The 21,014-nt window shown below is 39.1% G+C and overlaps 1 protein-coding gene across 17 annotated transcripts in view; it reads right to left on the bottom strand.

Moving 5' to 3' along the window:
- MPHOSPH9 (M-phase phosphoprotein 9) overlaps window positions 1-21,014 on the bottom strand; it is a 71,794-nt gene that overhangs the window by 28,677 nt on the left and 22,103 nt on the right. For 16 of the 17 annotated variants that reach the window (XM_077875354.1, XM_077875359.1, XM_077875357.1 and 13 more), the window contains 7 exons: window positions 19,294-19,384; window positions 17,710-17,816; window positions 13,938-14,063; window positions 13,323-13,780; window positions 12,827-12,982; window positions 8,697-8,784; window positions 6,335-6,550 (listed from right to left, as the gene is read on the bottom strand). In XM_077875354.1, coding sequence (XP_077731480.1) covers window positions 6,335-6,550; window positions 8,697-8,784; window positions 12,827-12,982; window positions 13,323-13,780; window positions 13,938-14,063; window positions 17,710-17,816; window positions 19,294-19,384 — 1,242 coding nt within the window. The remainder of the gene's footprint in view (window positions 1-6,334; window positions 6,551-8,696; window positions 8,785-12,826; window positions 12,983-13,322; window positions 13,781-13,937; window positions 14,064-17,709; window positions 17,817-19,293; window positions 19,385-21,014) is intronic. The other variant, XM_077875358.1, reaches the window with a different exon arrangement.

Below are 21,014 nucleotides of genomic sequence, written 5' to 3'. Positions count from 1 at the left end.
AGACTAATGAGTCCATAAGCAGAATATGTCCAGTTTTGGGGTCATCTGTGTTGAGACTCTGGTAACTAGAACAATATCCTAGAGGTACCTGCACAGGTCTGTGTAAGGAGACCTGTTTAGGAATGTTCATGGCACTGTTGCTCTTAATGGCAATAAAAAGAAACTGGCAACAGGAAAATAGATAATTGGGGAAGATTCACAGAGTGGAGTACTACACAAGGATGAGAACAAATGAAATTGTGCTAATGTATCTGCTTGAATAAATCTTACCAATGAAAAAAGTTGTAGAATAGTAAATTCAGTGTGACAGCATTTATAAAAAGCTCCACAACATGTCAAACAAGGGAACACCTGGGTGGCTCAGTGGTTGAATGTCTGCCTTTTGGCTCATGTCGTGATCCCAGGGTCCTGGGATTGGAGCCTGCCTCTCCTTATGTCTGCCTCTCTCTGTGTCTCTCATGAATAAATAAGATCTTAAAAAAAAATGCCAAACAACACTGATTAAGCATACATACACATGTAATGGTATAAAAACACAGCCATGGGAAGACATTCACACTGTTCAGATTAGTCACTCCCTGGAAGGCAGGGATGATCAGAAATGGGGCATTGGGGAGGCAGTTGAATAGAAACTGCATATATCAACATGGTAAATCTTAGAAACAATGCTGCGAAGAAACAGGTTGCAGGAGGGGCAGCTGGCCAGCTCACTGGTAGAGCCTAAAACTCTTGATCTTGCAGTCATGAGTTTAATGCCCATGTTGGACATGAACCTACTTAAGAAAAAAAAAACAAGTTGCAGGAAAATAGTGGTGCAATACAATTCATATATAATTTAAGGACACATCAAATGTTACTATGTATTGTTTTCAGCCACATGCATGTGGAGCAAAAGTAGAAATGCATGGAGAAAACCAAGAGTATATTCAGCATAGCAGGTAGGAGAGAAAGGAATAGTAGGGGATATTTCTTTTTTTTTTTTTTAATTTTTATTTATTTATGATAGTCACACAGAGAGAGAGAGAGAGAGGCAGAGACACAGGCAGAGGGAGAAGCAGGCTCCATGCACCGGGAGCCTGACGTGGGATTCGATCCGGGGTCTCCAGGATCACGCCCTGGGCCAAAGGCAGGCGCTAAACCGCTGCGCCACCCAGGGATCCCAGTAGGGGATATTTCAAGTGCTTTTACACACGGTGGCATGTGTTTGTTCTGTATATTACTCTGTATACTTTTCCCTATGCTTAAAATATTTGATACCATAAAAGCAAAGGAAGAAAGTGTTATAAGTGGCAACATTAATATAATTTCAGCTCAAGGGATCCCTGGGTGGCGCAGCGGTTTGGCGTCTGCCTTTGGCCCAGGGCGCGGTCCTGGAGACCGGGGATCGAGTCCCACATCGGGCTCCCGGTGCATGGAGCCTGCTTCTCCCTCTGCCTGTGTCTCTGCCTCTCTCTCTCTCTCTCTGTGACTATCATAAACAAATAAAAATTAAAAAAAAAATAATAATAATAATAATTTCAGCTCAAAACAGCATTACAGGGACATCTGGGCGGCTCAGTGGTTAAGCATCTGCCTTTGTCTTAGGATGTGATTCCAGGGTCCCAGGATTGAATCCTGCATCAGGCTCCCCAGAGGAAGCCTGCTTCTCCCTCTGCCTATGTCTCTGCCTATCTCTCTGTCTCTCTCATGAATAAATACATAAAATCTTAAAATCCAAACAATGGTATCCCAGTGGCAATGAACATACCCAGTGCTAGATCTTCATTTCTAAATATCATTTTCCACTTAAAGGAACCAGGGCTCCTTGGAAAAAATGACTAATTTAGGGCTGGGATTGGTAAAGTACAAGATGAGCCTGGAATACCTTGCTACAGAATGTTTAAAGAATGACAAGAACATGTCCAAAGGATACAGGAGTCACCTGGCATGGCCAAAACTAGGACAATGCAAGCATCGAAATAATAATGGCAGCAAAAAGAACTTTAACTCACTGAACAAAATAAGAATTCATGAGTCCACACTGATATAAATAAACAGAGCAGAGAACTCCTCCTTTCCTTAATATGTAGAAGGAGTAATAGAAGAACCACCATTTGGCAACCACAACAGTAATCCCTTGTTTCAGGAAAGACTCTTCAGTGGATGGTACAGCTAGTGGGTAAAAGTTGATGAGAAGAAGGTGATTTACAAAGTCCTGAAATATCCCCTAATACTTAATAATTCCAAATGGGGAGACAGAACTTTACAGTGGAGAAACTTGGCAGACACTACCTTAGCCAAGAGATCAGAGTCAATATCACAAAGCTGGCATGTGCCTCCTGATAAGAGGTGCTAAGAAGGCCTCAGCTTCTTTCTACAGTATTTCTGTGCATTCCAAGAATCTGAATCTGACTCTGCAAAACACAGACCCAAACTGAAGAATGCTCTACAACAGTGCTGTCCAACAGAACTTTCTGCAATGCCAGAAGTGTTCTCTATATCTGCACCGACCGAAGGGACAGCCACAGCCACATGGAACCACTGAAAGAATGATAAAGCACATATTGTTAAATGTTAAGACTTAGAATTGAGAGGCACCTATCTGGGTGGCTCAGTCAGTTAAGCATCTGACTTCGGCTCAGGTCATGACCTCAGGGTCCTAGGATCGAGCCCCAAGTGGCTCCCTGCTTAGCTGGGCATCTGCTTGTCCTTCTCCCTCTGCCCACTGGCCCCCCAACAAGAGTGTGTGTGTGTGTGAAATAAAATCTTAAAAAAAAAAAAGAATTAGACTCAGGATGAAAGGTATATGGAAAGTTCGTATTACTTTTTTTTTAAGATTTTATTTATTTATTCATCAGAGAGAGAGAGAGAGAGAAGCAGAGACACAAGCAGAGGGAGAAACAGGCTCCATGCCGGGAGCCCGACATGGGACTCGATCCCAGGTCTCCAGGATCACATCCTGGGCCGAAGGCGGCGCTAAACCGCTGAGCCACCAGGGCTGCCCTGTATTACTTTTTAAAAAAAATATTTTATTTATTCCTGAGAGACATAGAGAGAGAGGCAGAGACATAGGCAGAGGGAGAAGCAGGCTCCTCAAAGGGAGCCTGAGGGAGGACTCAATCCCAGGACGCTGGGATCACGACCTGAGCCAAAGGCAGAGGCTCAACCACTGAGCCACCCAGGTGCCCTGATATGGAAAGTTTTTATACAATTATTGCAACTTTCTATAATTCTGATATTATGTCAAAGTAAAACATACAAAAAGTCTTAAAAATCAGGATCTCATCGTGTACTCACACACAAAAAGTATACTGTTAATATACAAGAACAGAGTAACCAAACCATATGAAGTTCCAATCAAATATGACATACTGAACAGTGTTTATATCCATTCTCTCCTGACAGGAAAAAAAAAAAAAAAAACAAACATCAGGCTTATTGATGATTTGCTGAAAATGGTACTTCACTTCTGTGGTTTTCCTCCTAATACCCATAACTACAGTCTAAGCATGAGAAAAACATCAGATAAATCCCAAGGACATCCAACAAAATCCCTAACCATCCTCCTCAAAACTGTCCGGGTCATCAAAAACAAGGAAAATTTGAGAACCTGTCATAGCCAAAAGAAGCCTAAAGAGACAGGATACCTAAATGTAATATGGGATCCTAGAACAGAAAAAATTAGGTAAAAGCAAAGGAAATCTTAAAAAGCTATAGAATTTACTTAATAATAATGTATCGATATTGGTTTATTAATTGTAGCAAACATACCATACTAATACAAGATGTTGACAAAGGAATTGTGCAGGTATGTGGGAACACTGCACTATGTTCTCAATTTTCCTGTAAATCTGAAACTGTTCTAAAAAATCTAATATATTTTTTATTTTTTTAAATAGATTTTATTTATTTATTTATGAGAGACACAGAGAGAGAGAGGCAGAGATACAGGCAGAGGGAGAAGCAGGCTCCATGTAGGGAGCCTGACGTGGGACTCGATCCTGGGTCTCCAGGATCAGGCCTGGCTGAAGGCAGCGCTAAACCACTGAGCCACCTGGGCTGCCCCTAATATATTATTTTAAAGTGTGACGGCGAACTATAAATGTTTTCAGATATGGAAGGCTTCAGAATTCATCTCCCACGTATTCTTTTTTTCAGGAGATATACTCTAGCAAAACAAAGAATTAAATCAAGAAAGAAGACACAAGATGCACACAAAACAAGAGATCCATGGGATGCCTAGGTGGCTCAATCTGATTGGTTGAGAGTCTGACTCTTTTTTTTTTTTTTTTTAAGATTTATTTATTTGTTCATGATAGAGAGAGAGAGAGAAAGGCAGAGACACAGGCAGAGGGAGAAGCAGGCTCCATGCAGGGAGCCAGACGTGGGACTCAATCTCGGGACTCCAGGATCACGCCCTGGGCCAAAGGCAGGTGCTAAACCGCTGAGCCACCCAGGGATCCCTGAGAGTTGACCCTTAATTTCGACCAAGGTCATGATCTTGGGGTATTCGGATCAAGCTCCTCATCTGGTTCTGTGCTTAGTGCAGAATCTGCCTGTCCCTCTCCTTTTGTTCTTCCCCCTGCTCTCTCTTAAATAAATAAAAATAAAAATAAAAAAAGAGACAGAGATCCAATACAGGAAACAAGATCATTCCCAGGATGATGGTGAAGTCAAGTCTTAGACATCTGTGTATCAGACCTCATAATGAAACAAAAGTATTTGGAGGTAGGAATAAGTGTTAAACATAGGATACTAGGCAGGTTTTATAAAAAAAGGCAATTATTAATTCCAAGAAAAATAAAAGCTGTTAGAAAAAGGAAATGTAATCACTGTACACTGCAGCTTAGCTCTGAACGATATTTACAGACAATAATACTGAAATCTGATTTAACTGTAAATGATAATCCATCTCATTTCAAATCTAAGACATTACTGACTAGAAATCATGCCACTACTTTATTTACTATTACTACTAAAAGAGAAAAAAAAGATGCTGTCAATTAAAATATGACACTATGGTGTAAAGTTATATACCAATTTCTCAGAGTTGTTAAAATGTAAAAGAACAGCTTCTCAGAATTAATATATTAATCACATTGAAAGGAGAGACAGAAGTGTTTGTTTTGGGAGCAAATGGTGTAAGAAAGCTAAACTGTGACCTTCCTTGCACAGAAGAAGTCAATATATGATATCTGAAATCAATGGAGAAAAAAAGAAACAGCAATATAAGTTTATTACACAGAAACATGAAGAAAAATGCTAGAAAAAACTGCTACAAGAGCTGACAGTAAGGGCTTCTAAAGTAGGAGACACCAAGGTAGGGGGGAGAAGACTGCTATTTTGTTTTGTTTTTCAAAGATTTATTTATTCATGAGAGACAGAGAGAGAGAGAGGCAGAGACATAGGCAGAAAGAGAAGCAGGCTCCTTGCAGAGAGCCCAATGATGTGGGACTCGATCCCGGGACCCCAGGATCATGCCCTGGGCTGAAGGCAGATACTCAACTGCTCAGCCACCCAGGCATCCTAAGACTGTCATTCTTCATTTAAGATTTGACTATTTAAACCATTTACATGTATTATCTTCATGTAAATAAATGTAAAAAAATCAAAGCAATAACAACAAAAGTCAAAGCAACAATAAATTAAAGCTATCAGGAAAAAAATCCAACAGCTGAAATACTTTCAGATTTTTTTTTTATGTACCATGACAAAGGATATTAAGAAAAACCTGAGGAGGGCAGCCCCGGTGGCGCAGTGCTTTGGCACCACCTGCAGCCTGGGGTGTGATCCTGGAGACCCGGGATCGAGTCCCACATCAGGCTCCCTGCATGGAGCCTGCTTCTCCCTCTGTGTCTCTGCCTCTCTCTCTGTGTCTATGAATGAATAAATAAAATATTTAAAAATAAAAAAAAAATAAATAAACATCTCCTAATTATTTAAAAAAAAAAAAAAACCTGAGGGGGAAAAAATACAACTCAAATCCCAATGCAGTCTCAATGTTACATAAAATCCAAATTTTAAGTGACAGCAAAATTTTAAAAGTTCAATCAAACCTATTCTAAATCTGGTTCATTTTACCCATCCAGTCATACAGATGTTGATTTAAGATACCTCAAAAGTTGACCTGCTAGAGGCAGAAAGGTGTGGGAGTGACACCACAGCTCTGAAAGCTGACTTCCTGCTTCAAGGTAAGACTCAACTGACTCAATCAAGACAATATATATTTGTAGCTACAGCAAAGTTACATAAAACAAAAATAAAGTTGTAAAAATCATAATTGCCTGTAAGAGCATAACACCTAAAATTACTTTTAGCCTACGCTGTCATTAAGTTTCCATTATTTGTCACTTACATCTTGAAACATTTTGTTTTCTTGTTTTAGTCTCGCTTCTTTATCATCTGAGAGTTTGTAAGCATTCTCAAATGCTTCTTCTAAATCCTGCAGTCGAGATTTTAGTCGAATGATGGTATTGTCTTTTTCTTTATTACTTGTTCTCATTTCCTCAATCCGTTCCTGCAAAATTTTGGAAGCACTGCTGGCTGCATTGAAGCGTTCTTTGAAATCACTCTACAAAATAAAAACAAAGATAATAAATTGTTTTAATAATAAAACAGATGTTTTAGTAGCAGTTAACAAATTGTAGATATTAAACTGCAAAAGTAATCAAATAAAACCTACAAAAGGGAATCAACAAATTCAATATTTTGTTAAGTCTTGGCATGAAGACTAAAAAGGATTACTCTACTAAAATAACAGCTTCAGGGATGCTTGGCTGGCTCAGGCGGTAGGTATGTGACTCTTCATCTTGGGGTTTTAAGTTTGAGCCCCACATTGGCTTACTTAAAAATAAAATCTTTAAAGTAAATAATTAGGGACGGCTGGGTGGCTCAGCGATTGAGGGTCTGCCTTTGGCCCAGGACATGATCCCGGAGTTCCCGAGATCAAGTCCCGCACTGGGCTCCTGCACAGAGCCTGCTTCTCCTCCCTCTGCCTCTCAAAACACAGCTGGAATCTGTTGCCCCACATTAATATTTAGGGAAGAATAAAGCATTTCTTACCCTGTTCTCTCGCTAGGAAAATAAAAGACAAAATTCAAAACACATCTGATATGTTAGCATTCATTCAATAATCATTTCTTGAATATCCACTAGGTGCCAGGCACTACAAACAAGACCCTGACTTCGAGAAGCTTTTGGTTTGGGGGACATAGACAACTAAAATTACATCAAAGAGAGACCAAGAGTGCACAGAATGTTAACTGGCATCTTCCATCAAAACGTTACTTATAAGGTTATATGTAGAAGAATAAAACTTGATAATACATAAAAAAAGATTTTTTTTAAGTTTAAGCATTCCAGTTATACATCCAAGAAAATGAAAAACAGAAGTATGCATAAAATCTGTATACAAATATTCATAGCATTATCATTCATAATGCCCAAAAAATGAAAACCCAAACTTCTATCATCCCTGATGAATGATAAATATGGTATACCCAGGGTACCGGAATGGCTTAGTCAGTTATGTGTCTTGTCTGCCTTCAGCTCAGAACATGATTTCGGGATCCTGGGATCAAGGCTTCATCAGGCTCCCTGCTCATCAAGGAATCTGTTTCTCCCTCTCCCATTCCCCCTGCTTGTGCTCTTTCTCAAATAAAATCTTAAAAATTAAATTTGGTCTATGCATAAAACGGAGTATTATACAGCCATAAAAATAATGAAATATCGATTCATGCCACAACATGTACAAAATTTGAAAAAAAATATGCTAGGAATGCCTGAGTGGCTCAGTGGTTGAGCGTCTGCCTTTGGCTCAGGGCATGATCCTGGAGTTCTGGGATCGAGTTCCGTATCAGGCTCCCTGCATGGAGCCTGCTTCTCCCTCTGCCTATGTCTCTGCCTCTCTCTGTGTCTCTCATGAATGAATAAATAAAATCTTTAAAAAAAAACAAAAAGAAAAAGTCATGCTAAGTGAAGGAAGCCAGACACACCAAAAGTCATTTATATGATTCCATTTACACCAATGTCCAGAATAGGCAAATCCAAAGAACAGAAAGTAGGGTAGTAGTTCCTAGGAGTTGGGGAGAGGGAGTTTTAAGAATTAGGAGGGAAAGGCTGATGGTTAAAGGGTTTAGGGCTTCTTTTTGAGTGAGAAAATATCTAAAACTGACTGTAGTGATGGTTGTACAAGTATGCAAATATATTAAAAACCACAGAATCATATACTTCCAAAGAGTGAGTTTTATAATATGTAAACTATATCACAATAAAAAAATATGAATTTTAAAGTGTAAAAGTTTATCAAATCATATGAAGCCAGTTTATATTTATTTTTTTTTAAGATTTTATTTATTTATTTTTATTTATTTATTCATGAGAGACACACAGAGAGAGAGGCAGAGACACAGGCAGAGGGAGAAGCAGGCTCCCCGCAGGGAGCCTGATGTGGGACCTGATCCCAGGTCTCCAGGGTCATGCCCTGGGCTGAAGGCAGGCGCCAAACCGCTGAGCCATCCAGGGATCCCCGCCAGTTTATACTCAAAATAAAAACTTACTTAACAATGAGACAACCTAAAAAAAAAAAAAAAAAACAGAAACAAAAAAAGACTCACATACCCAATGTTTTTATAAAACTATTAACTTGTCTCTAAAGTTCAGTTAACAAAAAGGCTTCAATTTTTAACATTAAACCACTAAACAACAGGAATACTTACAACTTCTATTTCCAGTAAGTTATTCTTATTTTCAAGTGTTCTCACACGACTAGTAGCTTCACTCAGAGCACTATCTAATTGGCCACATCTAAAAACCAAAAATTGAAATGAAAAAATTAGAAGATAAAATCCTTTCCCTTCAAAGAATTCTATAAATCTGATTCTTCAATATGTAGCATAAAACAAATTCTCCAATGTTAGTGAACACTCAGGATGTCATTTTAATAAATACATCCCAATAAACTTGATGATACTATTTTTTTTTATTTAAATTTTTATTTATTTATGATAGTCACACAGAGAGAGAGAGAGGGGGGCAGAGACACAGGCAGAGGGAGAAGCAGGCTCCATGCCGGGAGCCCGACGTGGGATTCAATCCCGGGTCTCCAGGATCGCGCCCTGGGCCAAAGGCAGGCGCCAAACCGCTGCGCCACCCAGGGATCCCGATGATACTATTTTTCAGAAAAAAACAATATGAAAAGATCCCTAAGTGACAAAAGCAAAATATGAACAGACATTTGTACACCCATGTTCATAGCAGCAACATGCACACTAGCCAACAGATGGAAGCAGCCCAAGTGTCCAGAAGGATAAATGGATAAACAAATTGTGGTCTATCAATCCAATGGAGTAGTATTCACTCCTAAAAAAGATGAAATTCTGGGGCACCTGGGTGGCTCAATTGGTTAAGCATCAGATTTTTTATTTAGGTTCAGGTCATGATCTCAGGTTGGAGAGATCAAGCCCCTTATCGGGCTCCATGCTGGGTGCATGGAACCTGCTTGAGATTCTCTCTCCTGCTCCCTCTTTAAAAAAAAAAAAAAAAGGATGAAATTCTAACACCTGCTACAACATGGATGAACCTTGAGAGCAATATGCTAAGTGAAATAGGCAAGGCACAAAAGGACATGTATGATTCCACTTATATGAGGTCTACCACAAGTTCATATGAGGCATCAAATTCATAAACAGAAAGTAGGATGGTGGGAGACAGAGGCTGGGAGGCACCCAACTCTTCCTTTTGGCTCAGGTTGTGGTGTCAGGCTTGTGGGATTGAGCTCCACACTGGGCTCCATGCTTAAAACTCTCTCTCCCTCTGTCCCTCCCCCTTTCTCTATTTCTCTCTCAAATAAGTAAATAAATTTTTTTTTTTTTTTTTTTTTTTAGTAAATAAATTTTTTTAAGAAGTTCTGGAGATGGATGGCGGCAATGGTTGTACAACAGCATGAATGTACTTAATGCCAGAGAACTGAACTGATCACTTAAAAATGGTTAACATGGGGAGTAGAGCCAATTAAGTGTCTGACTCTTGGATCTGGCTCAGGTCATGATCTCAGGGTTGTTGGATCGAGCCCCATGTGAGGCTCCACACTCATTGCAGAGTTTGCTTGGAATTCTCATGCTCTCTCCCTAAAAAATGAATAAAATCTTTAAAAAAAATGGTTAACATGGTATATTTTGTTCTTTATATTTTACATTAAAAATTAAATTTAGAGGGACACCTCGGTGGCTCAGTGGTTGAATGTCTACCTTTGGCTCGGGGCATGATCCAAGGTCCTGGGATTGAGTTCTGCATTGGGTTCCCTGTGGGGAGCCTGCTTCTCTTTCTGCCTATGTCTCTGCCTCTCTCTGTATAAATGAATAAAATCTTTTTTAAAAATTAAATTTAGGGGTGTCTGGGTGGCTCAGTGGGTTAAGCATCTACCTTCAGTTCAGGTCATGATCCCGGGGTCCTGGGATGAAGCCCCACATTAGGATCCTTGCTCTGAGGGGAGCCTGCTTCTCCCTCTCCCTCCCACTCCCTCTGCTTGTGCTCTCCACCCCTGCCCCATTAAATAAAATCTTAAAAAAAATAAACTTAAATTTAAAAATACAGAAGACTGCATAAACAGTCTTGATCTTTGTTATGAAAAAAACCTATATACACATCTGTGCATTATGTTTTCTAAGATATAAAAATAAAGTCTGGAATGTAAACAGAGGCTGGGTAGAGAAACTTTTCATATTAGATCCTTGTGTACTTTTCCAAACTAGCATGAATGTGTTATTCTTATAATTAAAGACCTTCTTCGTAAAGTTCATCATCACAGAGCCTCAAAATCACAAAATACACAAGAGAATTTAGTTATCATTCTGACTCAGTGTTAATGAATTGTGAATAAAAGCTAACATTTACTTGGTACTGATTATATGCCATGTGTTATGCACTTCACAATCCTCACAATCCTATGAGTTAAGACTATTATTACCATTTTACAGAGGAGAAAACAGAGAAGCTGAATTCCTCCAGGGTTGTAAGCAATCACATGGGGATTTGAAACCTGGCAGAGTAGCTCCAGAGTTCACTCTGGACCACTGTGCATTAATGCCATGCAGAAATCAAATACTAATATAACTGTTTTTTTTTTTTAAGATTTATTTATTTATTCATGAGAGACACAGAGAGAGAGGCAGAGACACAGGCAGAGGGAGAAGCGGGCTCCTTATAGGGAGCCTGATGCGGGACCGATCCCGGGACTCCAGGATTACACCCTGAGCCAAAGGCAGACAGATGCTCAACCGCTGAGCCACCCAGGCATCCCTGATATAACTGTTTTTGAAAGAAAGAGCACCAAAGAAAGAGTCAAGTGTAGTTATGTATGTTAACTATATTTTTCTACTTTAACTACCACACTGATTGTAGTATGAGACTGTGTGACGTAACAATCTGGTATCACAGCTTGCCCATGATGTTGTGTCCATGGCCCCATTTACAGTACCAGGGGGATTCTCCCACTTGCAATTTTAAGTTTGAAAAAATCGGATGCATATGCTGACAACTTAAAATTGGTTTTTGTCTTAGATGACTCATTTCTCCAGTTCCAGATGACCGCAACTACTGCTCTGCATTTGCATGCTCTCCATACACTTACTTCTATGCTCTCCCTGCTGTCACCATTCTAACATGGCCACTTCTCCAAACCCTGACTTCCAGTCCAACACCCCTACACTGCCTCATCACTCTGTGGCTCTAGCAGCTTCTAGACAAAAAAGGTGCTTTACACAGCTATCATTCACTAGGCACCTTCTCTGGAAGCCTATTTTTAACCTAACGCGGTCTACTGATGGGCTTCTTTCATACTTCCGTTTTTCACAGGTAGTACCTATAGTCATCTTTGTCTTCTTAAAAACAAACAATGACAAAAAAACAAGAACCAACTTCCCTTAGCCTCCCATCTACTCTTTTCCTTTTATCCTAGAACACTTAACTTGGGCTTTTTTTTCTGGCTTTTTTCAAACTACTGCTTTCTACCACTGCACCCCCAGCCCCAGCCCCACCCCTACCTGCAGCGCCACTCCCAGCAGCACAATGGGAGCTGCAGTAACTCTCAGCAATAAGACTATAGGCTAACTACCACACCAACCACAAACTAGTATAAAGGCTAGTTTTCCTAGAATTTTACAAGTTAAACTATTAACTGGACCAAAAGATTTCAGTTCCCTCCTAATCTTTTTTTCAAGGGGCTTTGTCTTCTTTGCCTTTGAGAAAAATTCTTTGCTATTTCGACCTAAACAGTTTTCAATCTGTTTAAGTGTTATTTAAATGTAAAATATGTTGCAGGCATGCTGTTATTAATACCAGTCAGAGCATCAAATTTTGTTAATGATTCTCTCTCTAAAACAGGTATACAGCTATCCTTAACATAACTGTCCTCTGTGTCTCCATGTTGGTTTCTTTTTTGAACAGGGTAACTACTTCCACAGGTTCATGACTGTCTGGATTAAGTTATGTGCAATCTGAGTTTAAAAAAAGGTCAAGAATTACTCAAGGACATTAGTTAGAGATTTCTCAGGAAATCTGTACATAGTACTAATCCATCCATAAACAATATTCCATTACATATACAAAATCTGCTCAACTATTTCAGTATTTTGTCCGTAAGAAACAAATGCCCTCACATCAGATATCGGTGTGCTCTAAGAGACTGGTTTAAATCTATAAAAATAATTACTTAGGCAAAAATATCTGTTAAAATTTTTAAATTGAAGCATATTTTCAAAGTCTTTTATCACACTATAGTACACTTTGGAAAAAATGATATAGCCAAGTTGGAGAAACACCAACTTCATAGTTGAATTATAAATTTTACCTGTCTACAAGAATTTGATTGGTTTTCTTCCAATCTTCAGCTGCTGAAATTTCCTTTGCCTCCAGTTTCTGTTTCAAACTATTTATTTCTGATTCATAGTAAGCTCGAAGATCCGCTATATGTCGAGCATGCTTTTCCTTTAGGTTCTGCCTAATTCTGTTGTTGAAGGCAAAAAAAAAAATTTCAGGCAAGCGTTTCCTCACTCTCTATCCCACAAGAGAAACCAGTAACACAATCTTTCTCATAGCAAAAGTACAGCCTTTATTCCTGTGTACACCCACAGAAAACACAATAAGCACATTGATGACCAATTAAGCAAAAAAAAAAAAAAAAAAAAAAGACATGGATTTTTAGATGTTCTACCTTAAAAATGCTGCTAAATTTTTTTTTTTAAGATTTTATACATTAGGGAAGGTCAATAAAAGTCATTTTCATCATTCAAGCAGATGTCATACGAAATCTATTAACATTACAAGCCATGCGCTGAAATACATACTTCGACAGTATCACAGGATCTTCCAGGGAAGTCAATGAGATGCACTCTGGGACACTGCTGACTGTCCCTGGAAGCTGGGACTGGCTGACTGAAGCTGAGGTTGCCATGACAGTGTTTTCTTCATCCACAGTGTTGACCGAGATATCATTACTAGTAATGGTATAAACTGAAGGAAACGTGGAACTGGTCCTACTTTCATTTTGGAATCCATGATTCTTCCAAGAGTCCACTGGTAAAGCTTTTGTATTTGAAGGATATTTTGGGAATCCAGATAACTGAGAAGCGATATTACTTGCTTGTGAAAATGAGTCTACATCAGAGTGACTAGACATACTAGGTTCAAGAACAGAGTCTGGTGAAAAGGATATTCTGTCATCGAGGGCATTCAAAAAGCCTTGTGGCTGAATCCCTGAAATCTGATTTGGCTTCATGTGTAACGTTGGGTCTAGAGTTAGTACCTAGAAATAAGACAGACAATAGTAAGCTTTTGCCCTCAGTACTCAGGGTTTGTTTTTGAGTAGGCTTTAGATCTCCTAGGGAAAATAAAGCTTAGGATAAAAGTTCAGAGTCACGAAGCATCTTTCATTTTCACTCCACAGAGTGTGGACAATTTACCTCTGGTGGATGATTTGGGTTGGAAGCAGAAGTGAGATTCCGCTCAGGTAACTGCTTGTTTTCCCTTTGTTTTTTATGATAAATATCCTTCAGTGATGGCAGCTTCATCTCATTACTAGTATTTGACTTAAAGATATGAAACAAAATTATTTAAATGGTATTATCAATGATGAAAAAAGTTTACTGATATCAAGATCAGCACCACAGAAAGATTTCTGAAAGATTTTAAATGAACTGAGACTCTAAACTTGTCAGTTATAAAACATACTTAGAAGTCCTTACCTGTTAATTACAAGTCTTCTGCAGAATGAAAAAAAATTAATATCCTCTAACAATAAATACTAAAGTGATAATCTGAACCTAAGTTATTCAGTAGCCTAAGAATACTTCCAAAGAATAAAAAACTTTGGTAGTTCCCCCTACTCAAGATAAAAATCAAGTTTTGAGGTAAGGAAAGACTTCATCATGAATGACCAAAGCAGGAGGGAAGACCTCTGGCTAAATTAATAACATGTGACTCAAGGGGACAGGTATATAGAGAGATTTACGTAGTTATTTACCTTTTTTTTTTTTTTTTAAGATTTATTTCCTTTAGAGGCAGGAGAAATGAGAGAGCACACACACACAAGCATGGGGAAGGGCAGAGAGAGACACAGACAGAATCCTCAAGCAGACTCCTAGCTTAGTGAGGACCCCCTCCACCTCCTCACCCCTGCCAACACAGGGCTTCATCCCAGGACTCTGAAATCATGACAGGAGCCAAAATCAAAAGTCAGATGCTTAACTGACTGAGCCACCTAGGTACCTCTTCCTATTTTTTTAAGAGTTGGCAGACAAGGGCAGCCCTGGTGGCTCAGCGGTTTAGCGCCGCCTTCAGCCCAGGCTAGGATCCTGGAGACCCGGTATCAAGTCCCATGTCAGGCTCCCTGCATGGAGTAGAGCCTGCTTCTCCCTCTGCCTGTGTCTCTGCCTCTCTCTCTCTCTCTCTGTCTCTCATGCATAAATAAATAAAATCTTAAAAAAAAAAAAAGTTGGCAAAAAAAAAAGTATTAAAAAGTGTTAAGAATTTAACCAATGGAAATAAGCCCCTTTTAAAAACTCATAAAATGGGGTACCTGGGTGGCTCAAAGGTTGAGCATCTACCTTTGCCTCAGGACATGATCCTGGGGTCATGGGATTGAGTCCCACATCAGGCTCCCTATGAGAGGCCTACTTCTCCCTCTGCCTGTGTCTCTACCTCTCTGTCTCTCATGAATAAATAAAATCTTAAAAAAAAAAAAAAAAAAAAAAACTCAAAATAAGAAGACATATTTCTACAGTTTGAAATTAGGGCTCTGCCACAATGGAAATGTTGCAAAGAGGTTTAAGCTTCAAACATTAAAACTTCAGCCTTAAATTACTTCAAGGTGAGATCTATTGTAGGGCATGATGGTAGACCATTTAACCCTGAGCCTCAAATTTAAACTGTGGACATTCTCTTAATGAGATTATAGATTCAGCAAGAGATCCACCGAAACCATTACAAGAATACAACCACATGTAGCTTTAACTTTGTGTTCCCTTTCTAGACCCTACACAGGCTGCAGAATACCATGAATTAATATTTTTTTTTAAAAAACTCTCTAACTAGCTTGTGAGTAAAATAATTAAACTTTTTGTGTGTGCATGGGCACCTGAGTGGCTTGGTCAGTTAAGTGTCTGACCTCAGCTCAGGTCGTGATCTCAGGATCTCAGGATCCTGGGATGGAGCCTCACCTTGTAAGGGTGGAGGCAGGTCTCCACTCAGCAAGGAGTCTGCTTATATCTCTCCCTCTGCCCCTCCCCCTGCCTGTCTCTCAAATACATAAAATCTTAAAAAATACTGTGTGTAAAGGCGTTGATTTGTTGAATGTAAACCCTTACAATTTACCATAATTTCTGTATTCCTACTTTAGAATTTTACTTTTTATATACGAACAACCTAAAGGCCCTATCAACTCCTAGTCCCTAACACGCAGAGCACTATGGATGTGGCCTCAAGCCTGAGGAATCCCTGCCTGTTGGTTTGGGTGAGCAGCTGGAATTCCTCTTTGAGAACTCACTGTACGAGGAACTATTTTTCACCATTTTCTACTTCTATGATTTCATATTTTAACATCTCTGAAGTGAGGATGCCTCTTATAATTAATAGCATCTCACATTGCTTTTGGTCAAGGAGCAACTGTGGCATCATAATTGTCATTGCCTTCTCATAAGCAAATATTGAAGACATCAAAATTGGCCAAACAGGTGTCAGCAGTCTAGAAGAAAATCCTAGAGACTACACTAGAACCCCTGAGAACCAATATTTAAGGGATGGTGAATCCTGTATGTTTAGCAATGTTCCCCCATCTGGGAGCCAAATGTAGGCCAGTCCCATATAACTACTAAAGCCAAGTAAAAACTTGGCACCAAGCCCTTTCCTCCTTTTTTTAAAGAAATGCCAAATCCTCAAAGCTCTTTGACGCTCAAGGAAAACTGTGTGGGAAAACACAGAAACCAACACTGAGTTGAAAACAGTGTAAGCCTCTGTTGGTTAAGAAGTTTTAACAAACATTTCACTTATATTGTTCTTTTTAAGTGTGTATAAGAGTTCTTTGATAAAAATCAATGTTTAATTAGGTCTACAAGCCCTTTAATAAGAATAAAATATAAATTCTACCTTATCAGTGTTTTCTTTGTAATTTTGGGGGCTTAGAATATGAAACAGAAGCCTTAAAAGTGATAGTATCGGGCAGCCTGGGTGGCTCAGCAGTTTAGCGCCGCCTTCAGCCCAGGGCATGATCCTGGAGACCCAGAATTGAGTCCTATGTCAGGTTCCCTGCATGAAGCCTGTTTCCCCCTCTGCCTGTATCTCTACCTCTCTCTCTCTCTCTGTGTCTCTCATGAGTAAATAAATAAAATCTTAAAAAAAAAAAAGTGATAGTATCTTAGAATCACCAATTTATTCATTTACTGATGGTGCAGATTATGTCACACACACACACAGTGAGCCCTGTAATCACAAAGCCCGCTAAACCTTGGCCCTTCATAATCTCACTTCTCAGCCTTCCTCTGTCTGTTTCTCTCTTTTTCCGCTCCTTCCCTGAAGGATGGAATGCTGGTTTCTGCCCCACTGTGAGAACTGATTTGATTGATGCACATGTGGGGTTTCTGCCCCACACATACGCTGTTCCCCACTGCCCTACTGATGCAGGTCACTCATGCTTACAGCTCTTCTGATTACTTTCATTGTAACCTCTCCTTTTCCCCAAACTACCTTCTACCACCTGACCAAACAAAATACAGAAGTGAGATATGTACATGGATGTACACAAGCTAGTTTTAATTTATTGTTCTGAAACAAAGAGAATATTTACATCTCTTGCTCAAAGAAAATTACTACATCAAATTAAAATACTCAAAATTATGATACAAATGGGTTAACAGGAGGGTGCAATAGGATGAAGAATCAAATCCAGGTGTAGGAAGAGCAGAAGTAGTTGTCTGCAGACCTACTGTATTTAGAATAGAAGGCACAAAATCATGTCATTTAATTTTACAACACATTATCTGGGCACTTTTAATTCCACTCTTAAGTAACTTTCCTATGACCCTATAGGCAATGAATGAGAGACCAAATATGAAAGCAGGTGTAATTTAAAGCCTAGGCTTTTGTCAATATATCAGAAATTGGAAAACACAAAATTTATAATGAAATGGAGTATTTAACTACAATTGTATAATGCAAACAAACAATGTGTTTTTAAATTACCTGGCCTGGTGACATATCTGTGGAGGAGGCCGGTACAAACGTCTTCTCTAAAGTTTCAGGCAGGGAGTGATACATGTCCTTCTCTTCCAACTTCCAGTAAGTCAGTCCTATTGTGCACAAATACAAAGAATAGAAGACTGAGGAAAGAAAACAAAAATGCTAAGTGCTTTCTAGGATAAGTTATTTCTACATTTCTAATTTTCTAAAGAAAATTAAATATGAGCAGTAACTAGTTTTAGGCTATCTGGATGTGGGAAGTTGAATTTTGATGGCAAAGACTCTCTTAAATGCCTTAGCATGTAAGAGTTCTGATTTAAGGTTCCAAATATTTAAGACTGAAATATATTATTACTAAAAGGCAAGATATGGGGTGCCTGATTGGCTCAGGCAATAGAGCATGCAATTCTTGATCTCAGGGTTGTGAGTTCAAGCTTCATGTTGGATGTAGAGATTATTTAAAAAAATAAAAAAAGTCAAGATAAACTAGTGCAATCTAAAATATATTTCTTAAAATATAACAATTTCTTTATGGACAGTACATAAGAAGCAATATAAAGAATTCAATGGTTCAAATACATATTGAGTGTTGACTATGCCAGGCTGGGGAGCAAATGTGAAACATGAACAGTAAGTAAATCACAAGGTACCCAGTAAGTCAGAAGGAGTAAGCACCCTAATGGTAAGATTTAAAAATCAAGTAAAGGAGAATATGTAGTGTGTGTGGAGGGGTGTTCAGAGTTTGATTCACTGCAAGGTAACAAGACAGAGTAAGCATTTTAGCCATGTATGAGGGAGGTCCCCTATATAAGAGGTGGGAAGAACATTTCAAATATAGAAGCAGCAAAGGAGAACATATCTGGCACATTTAAGAAAACAGCCTCTCTGCTGAAGCAAAGAAAGGGAGTAGCAGAAAATGAGGTCAAACAGAACAAGGCTAGGTCTTGCAAGGCCTATGAATGCCTATAAAGACTCTGGCTGTTCTTCTGAGGGAAAGAGCACAGCAGGGTTTTGAGCAGAGGAGTCCCATGATCTGACCCATCTTTAAGAAGGATGGCATAGGCTACTGTGTTGAGAACAGATGGAAGGCTGCAAGGGTGCAGGCAGGGAGGCTGGGCAGGAAGTTGCAGGAACCCAGGTGACACGCAATGGGAGCTCTATGAGGGTAACAGCATGACGGTGGTTGAATTCTGGCAATTTTCATCCTGCAAAGCCAATTCATCCTGACAAACTGGATGTGAGATTGTAGGGAGAAAAAATCAGTATATTACATCATTAAAACTAAAATAAGCTTACCATGGAGAGTAAAGAATGGCTCAACAAAGGGTTTGAATTTCTTAATTCATTCTGGAGCACCTGGAAAATCCTGATATGATTTTTGCAACAGTTTGAAATAACTCTTAAAGTATTTTTTCCATCTATCTTTCAAAATGCATAAAATAAATTAATGCCAAGTAAAGAAGTCAGATTTAGCAGAGGCACAACATAACATGTAACAGATTTACAGAAACCATTCTGATACACTGTATAGAATTATCTTCCTATTAGAAATGCAGATACGTTGTTATAAAAAAATAATTATCATACCTGTTCCTGAATCAGACATCCAAGAATCTGGACTCTCATCCGGTCTATTGAGGTAAAAAGCATGAGGATGCTTAGCAGCAGTGAAATTAGACTATAATGCAAGAAAGAAAACTATGAGTTGACAGCTAAAAATCATTAGGCACGAACTGCTGACCCAAGGAATGAGAGCCAAGTGTCAAATACAGGCACAGAGAAAGGGGGTTCATTAAGAAGTAAGAAAGTGGGCAGCCCCGGTGGCACAGCGGTTTAGTGCCGCCTGCAGCCCGGGGTGTGATCCTGGAGACCCGGGATTGAGTCCCACATCAGGCTCCTTGCATGGAGCCTGCTTCTCCCTCTGCCTGTGTCTCTCTCTGTGTGTCTTTCATGAATAAATAAATAAAATCTTTAAAAAAAAAAAAAAGTAAGAAAGCCTGGTTTTCCACACGATTACAAGAATGCAAAATGATAGGGATTAACTGTGAAGGATTTTCTTTTCCTGTATGTTTACAAAAGTTTGTTTTACTTCTGTGGAATTGGAAGAACACTGGGAGCTGGTGCTACTTAAAGAGTTCAGAATGAAAATGTATTTATAATTTGCCAGCTCCATCCAAAAGAAATTCAAAGTGCCTGGAGTTGAAGTCATTTAGTGTCAAAATAAATGTGAAAGCCATAACAATTCATCTTTATCATTAAAAGTACAATAATTCAAACTCTGAAGACCTCATTCAGTAATTAATATGAACTTCGAGTAGTAAACTATGTCTTACATATAGACAACTGGTTACTAATCCCAGAAAAAGCTCGAAATGCTTATCATCAATTCTAATAAAATTCTAAGCTATGGATGCCTGGGTGGCTGAGCGGTTGAATGTCTGCCTTCAGCTCAGGGCGTAATCCTGGAGTCCCGGGATCAAGTCCTTCATTGGGTTCCCTGCATGGAGCCTGCTTCTCCCTCTGCCTGTGTCGCTCATGAATAAATAAATAAAATCTTTTTTAAAAAAATTAAAAAATAAATTTTTTTAAAAAAACTCTAAGCTGGGCAGCCCGGGTGGCTCAGCAGTTTAGCACCACCTTCAGCCCAGGGTTTGATCCTGGAGACCTGGGATCGAGTCCCATGTTGGGCTTCCTGCATGGAGCGTGCTTCTTCCTCTGCCTGTGTCTCTGCCTCTCCCTCTCTCTCTCTATCTCTCTCTCTCTGTCTCTCATGAATAAATAAATAAATAAAAATATTTTTAAAAAATAATAATAATAAGTAAAAAATAAAAATAAAAAAACTCTAACTGCTCCTCATAGTATCTCTGGAATTGTCACAAGAAATCTGTTTCCAGAGATGTAAAAAGACTATTTTTAATCAGAATTTTTCTTATCAGTTTCACCATTATCAAACTTTTAATTCCCGTTAAAAAGTATTTAAGTTGCATTTGCTTATAATCATCTGTGGACCTATAGCAAAGGTAAAGGGATACTGAGGGGAGGGACAGCACTCCACCTCAGCCTCCTAAGGTACCATTCAGTCTCTTGTTCATCAAATGAGAAATTCCTATGTCATCTTTTGTCTCTTCTAAAACTCCTACCTGTTCAAATTTCTGTCAAATCTCAGTATTGAACAGATCAGAAAAAGCTGACAGCAGAAGACTAAGTGAAAAATACCAAGTAACACATTTTGTCTTCTTCCCAACTCTGCTGTGCCAAACCTTCATGCACTCAGCCAACAACAGTGGGCTGGGAGGCTCATCTTGCCC

The sequence above is a fragment of the Canis aureus genome, chromosome 27 (genome assembly GCF_053574225.1).
Source record: "Canis aureus isolate CA01 chromosome 27, VMU_Caureus_v.1.0, whole genome shotgun sequence".
Classification (NCBI taxonomy): Eukaryota; Metazoa; Chordata; class Mammalia; order Carnivora; family Canidae; genus Canis; species Canis aureus.
Note: the sequence above shows the minus strand (reverse complement) of the source record. Positions and strands in the feature narration are given on the sequence as shown.